A 13,737-nucleotide genomic window follows, 5' to 3' on the forward strand; every position below is an offset into this window, starting at 1 on the left:
ACAGGAACAATACATGCAATACTGCGAGCATAACATGATAGAAATGTTATTTTGTTCTAAACTACTTAAAGTACTTTTAAAATATACTACTACCACCACTACTACTACTAAAGGTAATCAATAATCCATAAACCGCTACAAAATGGACTGGGGAAAAATCCACAATTCCAGGAATAACATGTATAGAATGTTTGTACGTTTGGGAAGCTTGCCAGGTGCCCTTGGCCTGGATTGGCCGCTGTCGTGGACAGGATGCTGGGCTCGATGGACCCTTGGTCTTTTCCCAGTGTGGCATTACTTATGTACTTATGTAACTAAAACAAAATAAAACATGGAAAAGAAAATAAGATGATACCTTTTTTATTGAGACATAACTTAATACATTTCTTGATTATCTTTCGAAGGTTGCCCTTCATCAGATCGGAAATAAGCAAATGTTGGTAGATGACAGTATATATTAGTGAAACATCAAAGCATTTCAGTGACAGTCTATATGCATGGAGACGGGATGAGTGAAACATCAAAGCATTTCAGTGACAGTCTAACAGGATGGGGGTGAATAGGTGAGAGTCAGGGAGACAGGAAAGCAATACAATTTACAAAGCAATACAATTTTATGCTTTGTAATGGGCTAGAAAACCCAGATGTTTGTTAAGTCCTATCTGGTGGGTGTCAAAATATTTAATCATTTTGAATTCAAAGGTCTTACGTTCCTGTATTGTTTTAAAGTTCCCTTTCAGGATCCTTACCATGAAATCACTGGTACAATGTTCTGGTACAATAAGTGGCTCAGGGCACCACAGTCCCTTGAGCCAGTCCTTCATTTACATACAGAGGGGTTGGAAATAGTTGCAGGAGCCATGCTGTGCATGCTTTTCACATTTGCTTTAAAAGCAGTACCTTAGCTAAAAGAATAAACATGCCTTTCCATAGTATCCTTCTAGGTCGGCACAGATGGGTTATGCACTTCTATCAGCAGATGGAGACTGAGAACAAACTGAACTACAAGTAAGCCAGTTAGTGGGCTGGGCAGTCCCCAGAAAGCCAGTCTGTTCTGAGTCTCAGCAGATGGTAGCAGTGGTAAGCCTGTTCAGTCCGGTTAGTTGGGGGCGCTGGGTTTTGGTTAGTGTGTAGTACTCCCGGGCCTGGTGTTTTGGTTTGATTCAAAGAGCAAACTCTCTCCAGAAAAAAAACCCACAATCAATATTTCTTATTTATTTCCCGCCTCTGTGACTGCTGGATTGGGGCTGACGCCCATGGGGGTCTCTCTAGCCCCAGGGGTGTCAAACCCAGGTGACTGGGTCCCTCCCCCCTTCCCCCACTCAACCCTTTCTGAGGGTGTCTTTCTTTGGTGTGCCTCAGCTGGCTGGCTCTGTCTTGGTTGATCTTGACAACATGCAAATTTGCCACTAATAAGAACACATAAGAATCTATGAAAGTGTTGGGTGTTATACTAGTCTGTCTGCCAGGCTCTGTCTTCTGGCAGACTGACAGGCCTAGTAGTCATTTCTTTCAGCGGGTGCAGTCTTTTCGGGAGGGGGCCGCCGGGGCGGTCAAGATTTTGGACCCTCAGCGGCTGTCTCAGGAAGATCTGCCCAATGAAGGTGTCAGGGTTCAGTCCTTGGTTCTTGTAGGGACGAGGCTGCGGGACTTTTATGGGGAGTGGACCTGGATTACCTCTGATCAGTAGTTTGCGACAGCTATGCGCTGGAGTTTGGTGCCTTGGAAAGCGTGAGCGGTTCGCCAGAAACCTTCTTCGGCTGATGGCCTTAAGGACTGTGGTTCGCATACTGGAGGTGGAGAAAGGCAGAGATCATTATTCCATCTACTTCGTGGTTCCAAAGAAGGAGGGTTCCTGCCACCCTATTCTGGATCTCAAGGGAGTCAGTCATGCTCTTCAGGTGCTTTCTTTTCACATGGAAATGTTGCGCTTGGTTATTCTGGCCATACAGCCCGGGATGTTCCTGTCTTCTTTGGAACTGACAAAGGCATACCTTCATATTCTTGTGTGCCTGGCTCATCAGTGTTTCCTTTGCTTTGCTGTTTTGAGGAGACATTATCAGTTTTGTGGCATCAGCCTTGCACAAGGAAGGCATTTTGATACATCCATATCTGGATGACTAGCTCACCCAAACGAAGTCGTACTAAGAGACTGCCCGGGCCACGGCTGAGTGGTGCATGTGCTGCAGTCATTGGCTGGGTGATCAGTCATCTCCAGCTGTCCCAGACCTTGGAGTATTTGGGTGTTCATTTTGATACCAAAGCGAGCAGAATTTTTTTTCCAGAGACCAGGATTCGGAAGCTGCAGTCTCGGGTCCGGTCTCTGTTGCAGTCCCGGAGCCCAAGGGCCAAAGAGTATCTACAGATCCTAGGTTCCGTGGCTGTTTTGTTGGAGGTAGTGCAGTGGGCCAGGGTGCACATGAGACCATTGCAGTTGGCGCTTCTGTCCCGCTGGTCTCCACAGTTGAACCCCCTGGAGGATCGACTGTAGGGACTGGTGCGACACAGCCTGTGGTGATGGCTGGTGGCTGTCCACCCTTTGGAGAGCATGAGTCTGGATTCTCCACAGTGGATAGTGGTAACGACAGGTGCCAGTCTGGCTGGCTGGGGAGTGCACTGTTTTGGACAGGTAGCTCAATGCATGTGATCCCTTCTGGAGTGGCTGAACGCAAGAAGAGCCAACTGGATCGCTCTCAGTTCCGAGAGCGATCCAGTTGGCTCTTCTTGCGTTCAGCCACTTCTCCAAGGTGTGGAGGTGCGCATGATGTCCAGCAATGCCACGGCAGTCGCCTATGTCAATCATCAGGGCGACACAAAGAGCAGGTGCATGGCAGAAGAAGCATTTCTCCTCATTTTGGGTGGAGGCCCATCTGGCAGGTCTCTTCATGGTTCACGTGACAGAAGTGACCAGTGTTCAAGCAGATTTTCTCAGCAGGCATCACCTGGACCTCAGAGAATGGTCTCCTCAGTTGTCTTTTTTCTACGCGAGGCGAAGATGTGTTTTTTGTCCTTTTCTCACCCGGTTTTTTGAGAGCTGTTAGTGGTTTAGGTCTTTTTTTCTTGTGGCTCCTTTAATTGGACCTTACAAACCCATCCTTTATTTTTTCTTAGTTTTATTTTGCCCAGGTTTAAGTTTTATTTATTTTCCGTCGTCAGGCCGTTTTTAGGCCCTGATTTCGGTTGGGTCTTTCCCTTTCTTTTTCTCCGTGCCTTACCCCCTTTTTCAGGCACCATCGAGTCATTTAATTTAGCCAACAAAGTTTTTCCGTCCATGTTCACAAAGATTCCCAGTAGCTTCAAGCGCTGTACCCGGTGCAATCGGACTGTCTCTGGAAAGGATGCCCATTCTTGGTGTCTGCAGTGTCTTGGGCCCGACCATAGATCTGCTAACTGTGTTCTCTGTCTTCGTATGAAGAAGAGGTTTCCTGAGAGGCTCAATGAGAGGATTTTTGGAGCCAAATCCGGTGCATTGGCATTGAAGTCGGAGGCGTCGGCATTGACGTTGAACATCGCACCAGTATCAGGAGCTTAGGCAAGCATGGCTGCTTCTAGACCCTTAGACACTGGGAGCAGTGAGGCGTCGAGTGGGCCCACCTGTCTCAAGGCCTCCTGCTGTGCAGGCCCCCTGGGACCATCCACCATTGGACTCGACCCCGAGGTGACGTGAGGATTTGACGTCTCCTTGGCACTGAGGAGCCTTGGTAACATGCTTCAGTAAAAGGCCAAGAAACATGGTTCTGGGGCGTCGAAGGATTTGGCACCTGAGAAGCGTCGGCACCAGGAGGATCACTCTCCCTCTATACAGGAGGTGCCAATGCGCCTGTCTCCAAGCAACCGAGATCCTGCTCCCGCATCGACCCTGGCGGTTCTGCAACCTGTACCTCAACTGGCACCCCAGCTTTTCCCAGTGTCAGCCCTCGATGAGCACATCTGCTCCTTCCTTCCTTCCTTCTAGAGCTGCTGGATGGCCTCATGCAACAGTGTTCATTGGTATTGGGGGTGATTGCACTTGCCATACCTCCTGTTGCTGCCCCACCTGGCCCTCCATCTGTGGTGCGGCCTCCGATGCTGGTGCCACTTGCGGCCCCGGTGTTAAATGCCACCCAAGTCAGCACCCCCTCGACGTCAGTGGAGGAAGCTTCATGAGTTGACATGGGAGCCAATTTCTCGACGCCACTCTCGAGGACTTGGTTCTTCGGCATCAAGGCAGGTTCGGTCTTGGCAATCCCATAGGGAGATACTGTCCGACACCGAGGAGGAGCGCTCATGGAATTCAGAGGAGGATCCCAGATACTTCTCCTCAGATGTCTTATGAGATCCCCTCCAAACTCCTCCCCCCACACCTGAAAGGAGACAGTCTCCGTCAGAGAGCCTTTCATTTACATCTTTGGTTAAGGAAATGGCTGATGCCATTCCATTTCCTTTGGAAGTGGAGGATGAGCCCTGGGCCGATGCTTGAGGTCCTGGACTACACATCTCCTCCTAAGGAGGCTGTGACTGCCTCTCTCCACGAGGTACTCAAGGAGGTCCTCATCAGGAACTGGCCATTCCCTCTGTCAGTCACTGTCGTGCCCAAGAAGATTGACACCCAGTATCGGATCCACAGTGAACCTGGTTTTCTTAGGCCTCAGTTGCCTCACAATTCCATGGTGGTGGAGTCCACTCTTAGCCAGAAGTACTAGGGAGTATGCCTCGGTGCCCCCAGGCAGAGAAGCTGGAACCCTGGATTCTTTTGGGAGGAAGATGTACTAGGCTTCAATGCTCATCTCCCTTATACAATCCTACCAGCTGTTCATGAACGTCTACTTGTAAAACTCAGTGCAACAGTTGTCGGGCTTGGTGGATGCATTCCTTCCGTAGCAAGCCGAGCCTTTTCACCAGTTGATCAAGCAGCAGAAGGCGCGTCGAAAGTTCTTGGCCAGTGGCACTTATGACACTTTTGATGTGGCGTCTAGGATCTCTGCTCAAAGTATAGCAATGTGCAGACTCATGGCTACCTGTTTCTGACTTGGAACACTCTGTTAAGCAGCGGATAGTGGATGCTCCTTGCCGGGGGGATAACCTTTTTGGAGAGAAAGTTGAGGAGGTCGCTGACCAAATCAAGATGCATACTGATACAATCTCTTCTCTCTCTTGCATCCACCTTCTCAGCAAGGAGGATTTTTGGCAAGCCAAGGAGCTCTCCCTTCTACTATTCTAAGCATAGGTACACTCCTTCAGCTAGCCAGTCTACTCAGGCTCAACCCCAGTGTGCTTGTTCACATCAGCAGCGTGCGCCTAAGGCCCCTGCTGCTCCACAGTCAAAGGGATGAGCTTTTGACTGGCTCCAGCAGAGCATAGCTGCAGTAAAAGTATCCGTCCTGGATGACTTGCCAGTCAGGAGGATAAATTTTTTCACCAACCAGTGGGTTCTTCAAATTGTCTCGGATATGCCCTCAATTGGCATCTCAAACCTCCAAATTGCCCACCTAGAGCTCATTCATTCAGCTGTCAACACAGGCAGGTACTTGCAGAGGAACTCTCCGCCCTTCTAAAGGCCCATTCATTCAAACCCGTTCCACCAGGGGAAGAAGGGCGGGGATTTTATTCTAGGTACTTCCTTGTGCGGAAGAAGATAGGGGGGATGCATCCCATCCTAGACTTGAGGGCCCTGAACAAATTTCTAGTCTGAGAAAAGTTCAGGATGGTTTCCCTGGGCACCCTTCTCCTTGCGATTTAGAAAAATTATTGGCTATGCTGTCTGGACTTAAAGGATGCATGTACTCACATCCTGACACTTCTAGCCCACCAGAAGTATCTTCGATTTCAGCTGGGAATACATCACTTTCAGTACTGCGTATTGCCTTTTGGCCTCGCTCCCAGGGTCTTCACCAAATGTCTAGCAGTAGTTGCAGCATCGCTATTCAGACTGGGAGTCCATGTGTTCCTGTATCTCGACGATTGGTTGGTGAAAACACCATGGAGAACAGTGCTCGGAAGTCCATGCGGATGACTATTCGGATGCTAGAGCTTCTAGGGTCCATTCTAAACTACCGCAAGTCCCATCTACACCCAGCGATTGGAGTTCATAAGAGCCCTGCTCAACACACAGAGGGTTTGAGTCTACCTCCTGGAGATGAGAGTGGACAATCTTGTGTTGCTGGCCTGCAAGGTTCGTGCCTCTCAGCAGGACACAGCTCAGCAGATGTTGAGATTGCTGGGCCACATGGCGTCCACAGTGTACGTTACACCCATGACACGTTTTCCCACGATATCAGCTCAATGGACCATGGCTTCTTAGTGGTACCAAGCCATGGGAAGTCTACAAGATGTCATTCAAGTGTCCCCAGACCTTGTACGCTCTCTTCTTTGGTGGACAGCTCGATCCAATTTGACTCTGGGACTTCCATTCCAAATTCCTCAGCCACAGAAAGTGCTGACCACTGGTGCGTCTCTCCTGGGATGGGGAGCTCATGTAGATGGGCTTCACACTCAAGGAGCTTGGTCCTCCCAGGAAACGAATCTTCAGATGAACCTCCTGGAGCTTTGAGCAATCTGGAGCGCTCTAAATGCTTTCAGAGATCAGCTATCTCATCAAATTGCTCTCATTCAAACAGACAGGTTACAGTGTATTACAGCAACAAGCGTGGAGGCACCGGATCACGTCCTCTGTGTCAGGAGACCATCCGGATGTGGCATTGGGCTCACAAACACGGCATGTTCCATTGAGCCACTTACCTGGCGGACACAAACAATACCCTGGCCGAAAGGATGAGCAGGATAATGCGACCACACGAGTGCTCTCTCAATATGGGTAGGGCCTGCAAGATCTTCCGAGCGTGGGACACCTCCTCGCTGGATCTTTTTGCCACTCAGTTCAACCACAAGGTTCCTCAGTTCTGTTCCAGATTTCAGGACCATGGCAGACTAGTGTCAGATGCCTTTCTTCTCAATTGGTGGACAGGTCTTCTGTATGTGTATCTTCCGATACCTTTAGTGGGAAAGACTTTATTGAAACTTAAGCAGGAATGCAGAACCATGATTCTGATCGTGCCGTACTAGCCGCGGCAGATATGGTTCCCTCTTCTTCTGGAATTATCCTCCGAAGAACCATGGAGATTGGAGTGTTTTCTGACCCTCATTTGACAGAATGAGAGGGGTTACTTCTACATCCCTATCTCTTGTCTCTGTCTGTCACGGCCTGGATGTTGAGAGCCTAGAATTCGCTTCTTTTGGGCCCTTTTGGAGGGTGTCTCCCGAGTCTTGCTGACTTCCAGGAAAGATTCCACTAAGAAGTGTTACTCTTTTAAATGGAGGAAGTTTGCCATCTGGTGTGAGAGCAAGTCCCTAGATTCTCTTATTTGCCCTACACAGACCCTGCTTGAATACCTTCTACACTTGTCAGAGTCTGGTCTCAAGACCAGACTCCTTGAGCATTCACTTTAGTGCAATTAGTGCTTATCATCAACGTGTAGAAGGTAAGCCCATCTCTGGACAGCCTTTAGTTGTTCGCTTTATGAGAGGTTTGCTTTTGTCAAAGTCCCCTGTCAAACCTCCACCAGTGTCATGGTATCTCAACGTCATTCTTACCCAGCTGATGAAAGCTCATTTGAGCCACTGAATTCCTGCCATCTGAAGTATTTAACCTTGAAGATCGTTTTCTTGGTGGCTGTTACTTCAGCTCGTAGGGTCAGTGAGCTTCAGGCCTTAGTAGTGGATGCACCTTATACTAAGTTTCACCACAACAGAGTAGTTCTCCACAAGCACCCTAAGTTCCTGCCAAAGGTGGTGTTGGAGTTCCATCTAAACCAGTCGATTGTCTTGCCAACATTTTTTCCCCTACCTCATGCCCATCCTGGCGAAAGCAGCTTGCACACCTTGGATTGCAAGAGAGCATTGGCCTATTACATGGAGCGGACAAGGCCTCACAGACATCCGCCCAGCTTTTTGTTTCTTTTGATCCCAACAGGATGGGGGGTCGCCATTGGGAAACCCACCATTTCAATTTGGCTGGCAGATTGCATTTCCTTCACTTATGCCCAGGCTGGGCTGGTCTTAGAGGGTCATATCACATCTCATAATGTCAGAGCCATAGCTGCATCGGTAGCCCACTTAAGGTCAGCCTCCATTGAAGAAATTTACAAGGCTGTGACATGGTCCACACATTCACATCACACTACTGCCTTGAGCAGGTTACCCGACACAACAGTCAGTTCGGGCAGTCAGTGTTGCAGAATCTGATTGGGGTTTAGAATCCAACTCCACCCTCCTAGGCCCATTTTATTCTGTTCCAGGCTGCACTCTCATTCAGATTGTATATAGTTTCAGGTTAATCTGTGTTATGTCCTCACCGTTGCGAGGATCATTTGACCAATGTTTGTTGTTTTGGGTGAGCCTGGATGCTAGGGATTCCCCACGTGAGAAGATAGAAGCCTGCTTGTCCTCAGATAAAGTGAAGATACTTACCTGTAGCAGGTATTCTCCGAGGACAGCATATTCTCACAATCCCTTCCACCTCCCCTTGGAGTTGTCTTCTTGGTTATTTTTACTTTATTTTTTGCTTTAGTATTAAACTGAGGAGACCGCATTCACATGACAGGCAGGAAGGCACTTGCACATGCTTAGTGGAGCACAGCTCGTGCTCTACAAAGCTCTCTCTTTTTTACTATGGCAAAAGCCGAACTGGGCAACACGGATCAGTGTCACCCACTTGTGAGAATATGAAGCCTGCTGTCCTCGGAGAATATCTGCTATAAGTAAGTATCTTCGCTTTAGGCATATATTCTATAAACTTACCCCCGGATTCTATATAAAGTGCGGCAAGTAGCATGCATTAAATTGTGTGCGGGACCAATTTATGTGCACTACTCAATTGAATAACATGCCAATTAGTCATGATACTTGGTCAATAACAAATTATCATTAATTGGCAATAGTTGGCGTTTACACATACTTCTTTTTAGACATATTATAAAAAGAGGCGTGGGTAAATTCCAACGCATGTAACTGAAAAGGAGGCACAGCCATGGAAGGAGTGTAAGCGTGTCGGGGTTGTCAATCACATGTATGTGCGTTGTTATAGAATTCGTGGGAACATATGTACTTTTAGGCGTGGGCATTAACACCAGGTTCTCAGTGGCATAAATGACTGCATCTAATTATACATGTTTCCCTGTTCTATGTGCTATGTCTTACTGTAGATGCGGTTTATAGAATAGTGCTACGTGCATTATTCCAACACACCTACAGACGCCTTTTATAGAATCTAGCCCTTAGTGCCCAAATGCTGTAACGTGTAACTACTAAGGGGGATTGCACATGGGTAGAGCAGGGCATGCCTTGCAGTTCATGTGGAAGTTATAGAATGCTATCACAACCACTTAAACCAGCCTTTGACACAGTGTAAGTGCTTGTGCCTAAAATTAGGTGGGTGCATGCCGACATATACTCTATTATATAACGGCAATTTAGTACGCAGTTGCGGTTATAGAATTTGCATTTAGTGCCCATATTTTTACACTTAATTTTTGGCACACTTCCTTGAACCTACCCCTTAGTTCTGAGATTGGGGAGAGCTGTTCCAACCTTGCGTCGTTGGATGATGTTATTCACTTGTGTGTCTGATAAATCCTGCTGTCTGAAAAACATCTGTTAAAGCTAAAAAATAATCTCAACTTGAAACAGAAACTAGCTATTACAAATGAGTGACTTTGCCTTATGCTGTTGATTGTGTTGGAATGGAAATTTTTTTTTTACTAAGGTCTTTTCCTCATGCCCTAAAAAAGTATCATTAGCATCTGACTTTTTTGTAGGTTTCTTTCCACTAATTTCTGTTTTAACAGATTAACACAAAGCTTTCTGTTTGCTTAATTAAAAGGAGAGCTTCCTTGGCAATACCTGGAAAATGTCTGCACCAGACATCAGATGGCCTAAGAGGAAAGATGCTTTGCTCACAATGAGGCCAATTGCTTTAAAAAAAATTATAAATTAAAATTCTCAAAACAATATTCAAAGCCATTTGCACATGTAAGTGGTCTGTCTGAAAACTGCCCTCTCTGAGAACCCCTAAAAGTCTATTACATGAATACTTTTAACCACATTGAGAGAAAATATTATGGGGTGTGTTTAGGTCAGGAAGGGACATACCATGCATGTTCAAGCCAATGTACATTATTTTTCATGCAAAAAAGTATCAACATACAAAAAACAAAAGGCCACAACTTTCAAAATGAAACTATGCATGCTTTTTTGCACCAAATTGGTACAAAGTCCACACATGAAAATACCCATAGATTATGTTTCATTGTGCACAGTTTGAAACTTGCCCCTTTATAAATCAAGTTACTGATTTATTTTTAAAGTTGTGGAAATACTGGTAGGATTTATTAGATATCTACTGTAAGAGAATGGCCACTGAATCCCATCACTAATAGCTTATGGGGCCCATTCACTAAAATATAATGTGCGTGCTAAGGACATTTATGTGCATAGTAACATAGTAACATAGTTACTATGCACATAAATGTCCTTAGCATTCACATTATATGTCATTATGTGTCATTGCCTCTGCCCAAATGTTGAATATTTGAAGTGTATTTACCTCATATGTTTGCTTGTGTTAGTTTCTATAGATGCTGATACAGTGGCTGAGGGAGGTGATAATGCAAATCTCAAGTCTGGTAAGTGACAATGTTTGTCTGAAAAAGATAGTGTAGCACAGTGGTTCCCAAATCTGGTTCTGAAGGCATCCCAGCCAGTCAGGTTTTCAGGATATCTACAATGAATATTTATGAGAGAGATTTGCATGCACTGCCTCCATTGCCTGCAAATCTCTCTCATGAATACTCATTGCTCATTCATATTGCACTTCCCTCTCAAATTTTCTAAAGACCTATTACCTCTAAAAAAAAGAGCAAAAATTGACACAGCCAGCACCCAGTCTGTTACCAAAAGTTCAAAAGACTCTGTACTTACCTTGGCAGTGCTTCAGCAAATAATTTCAAGACTAACTGTATGGTTCCCCTCGTTCTTCTGATGAACACAGTGTAGATAAAATCCACAGCCAACTACACAATTCATACAGTCTTCAAGATGAATCACTGTCCTTTGCAATCAGTTGAAGCAACCCCATTGAACTGGCCACAGAATCTTCACACACTTATAGTGGTCTCTCAAAATTGTATCGAACCATTTTGCCGGTAAGATATTTGTTAAGTTTATATAGGCTGATTTTGTTTTGTCTTATGTAAGTTGTATGTATATGTGTTATAGAGAGTTATAGTAAGTGTTGCTCTATATTTAGAGTATTGACCCCTGATGACGCTTGTGTAGTGAAACACGGATCATGTAGGGTCACGGTTTGATGAGAACGCTAACATCAGAGCCTTACAGCGCTGCATATGTCTAGTAGCGCTATAGTACTACTACTATTTAACATTTCTAAAGCGCTGCCAGGGTTACGCAGTGCTGTACAGTTTAACAAAGAAGGACAGTCCCTGCTCAAAGGCGCTTACAATCTAAAGGACAAAAATGCAGCTATAGAAATGATAAGTAGTAGTAGTACTTAAGTATCATGACATTGCACCTGGTTCCATACAATTTTGAGAGACCACTATAAGTGTGTGAAGATTCTGTGGCCAGTTCAATGGGGTTGCTTCAACTGATCGCAAAGGACAGTGATTCATCTTGAGGACTGTATGAACTGTGTAGTTGGCTGTGGATTTTTTCTACGGTGTGTTTGCCAGAAGAACGAGGGGAGCCATACAGTTGGTCTTGAAATTATTTGCTGAAGAACTGCCAAGATAAGTACAGAGTCTTTTGAACTTTTGGTAATAGGCTGGGTGCTGGCTGTGTCAATTTTTGCTCTTTTTTAGAGGTAATAGATGTTTTGAAAATTTGGGAGGAAAGTGCAATATGGATGAGCAATAGTACTAGAGGAATATAATGGTTTTTTTAGATGATTTATGATATGCAATAAAGATTTTGTATATGTTCATAGTTGCTAATGAATGGTGTTTGATATAATTTATGCTACTATAGTGGAATTGATGTACCCAGTTATTTAGTTTTATGATATGGGGATATCCTGAAAACCTGACCAGCTGGGGTGCCTCCAGGACCAGGTTTGGGAACCACTGGTGTAGCACATTTTAGAAAGAATAAAAGGGCATTATTAGTCTTGTACATTGAATGCCAACATTCAAATTAGTCTGGGTTGTCCTGTGGGCTCCCTGTTCATTGTTGCCAGTGATCATTGCGTTGCTTGTTCCACACATAATATAAGTTGTTATCTTTTTTGCAATCAATATTCCACATCAAAATAGTAAAATTACCTGCATTCATACCCATTCATTCACATCCATACAATCACTCCCGTAGAGACTGCTAACTAATACAAATGTTAGCTATCTACCAACCAACCCCAAACCTCATAATATTGATAGTCCAGTATTTATTTTGCCAGTGAATACTAAATCCACTGGTTAATTGACCCAAAAATCGTCTTTAGCGTGCAACTTAGCAATGCTTATGTTGTTTTCTGTTAGAACTGAGATCCGATACTGGTTTCCACCGAAGTGCATTAACAACCATAAATTGGTTTCACGAATCAGTGCTCCATTTGTTAATAGCATCCGCCAGATGATAACATTTGTATTAGTTAGCAGTCTCTACGGGGGTGATTATATGGATGTGAATGAATGGGTATGAATGCAGGTAATTTTACTATTTTGATGTGGAATACTGATTGCAATAAAGCATATAAAAAGTTAAAGCATAACTGTGTGTATGTTTGTATTTATAATATTCAGTGCAGTTATTGAATATTCAGGTTAACCCAGTGGAATATAGTGTTTACACATAATATAAGGGTACAGAAGTATCTGTTAATGTGGCAGATGATTCTCCGAGGACAAGCAGGCTGATTGTTCTCACGACTGGGTGACGTCCGCGGCAGCCCCCACCAACCGGAAAGAAGCTTCGCGGGACGGTCGGCACGCAGGGCACGCCCACCGCGCATGCGCGGCCGTCTTCCCGCCCGTGCGCGACCGCTCCCGCCAGTTCCTTTTTTTCCGCGCCTGGAGAGAGTCGTGTTTTGCGCTCTCTCTGTTCAGCCGCCGGATCGTTCGATCGCGTATACGCTGATCGTGCTTTTTTCTAATTTTGTTTATCGGTTTTAGTTACCGCCCGGTTTCCTTTTAAAAAAAAAAAAAAGAAACCCTGCGCGTGTGGGACACGCGCTCCCTTTTTTTCCCTCGCTTCCAGCGGGGACGCCACGTTGCGGCCTAGTGGCCGCTCGGTCGTTTGTTTTTCGTGGTGTGATTTTAGCCACCATTGACGACTTTGACTTCGCCGACGCGATTTTTCCGTCGATGTCCTCGAAGGTCCCGAGTGGATTTAAAAAGTGTGGTCGCTGCGGCCGGCCGATCTCGCAGACCGACACCCACGCTTGGTGCCTCCAGTGCCTCGGGCCGGAGCACAATTTCAAGTCGTGTTCTTTGTGTCTCGGTCTCCGGAAACGGACTCAGGTTGCGAGGCAAGTTCTGCGGGACCGTCTTTTTGGAACTTGCGCCGGCCCCTCGACGTCGACCTCGAAGGCATCGGTATCGACGCCCGGCCCTTCGGTACCGGTATCGATGCCCGAGACATCGGCACCGATGGCAGCGACCCCAGGAGAACAGGTCCCGTCGGCCCGCCGGTCCTCCGGTGAGAGTGGGGGTGAGAGGCCGCGTGGGCAGTCGGCCCCGGTCACGCCCTCAG

The 13,737-nt window shown here is 46.1% G+C and overlaps 1 protein-coding gene across 2 annotated transcripts in view; it reads left to right on the plus strand.

The window, feature by feature from the left end:
- Positions 1-13,737, plus strand: part of CD58 (CD58 molecule) — a 246,053-nt gene that overhangs the window by 162,051 nt on the left and 70,265 nt on the right. For both annotated transcript variants that reach the window (XM_030203880.1, XM_030203881.1), the window contains exon 6: positions 10,602-10,658. In XM_030203880.1, the coding sequence (XP_030059740.1) occupies positions 10,602-10,658 (57 nt within the window). The remainder of the gene's footprint in view (positions 1-10,601; positions 10,659-13,737) is intronic.

The sequence above is a fragment of the Microcaecilia unicolor genome, chromosome 5 (genome assembly GCF_901765095.1).
Source record: "Microcaecilia unicolor chromosome 5, aMicUni1.1, whole genome shotgun sequence".
Classification (NCBI taxonomy): Eukaryota; Metazoa; Chordata; class Amphibia; order Gymnophiona; family Siphonopidae; genus Microcaecilia; species Microcaecilia unicolor.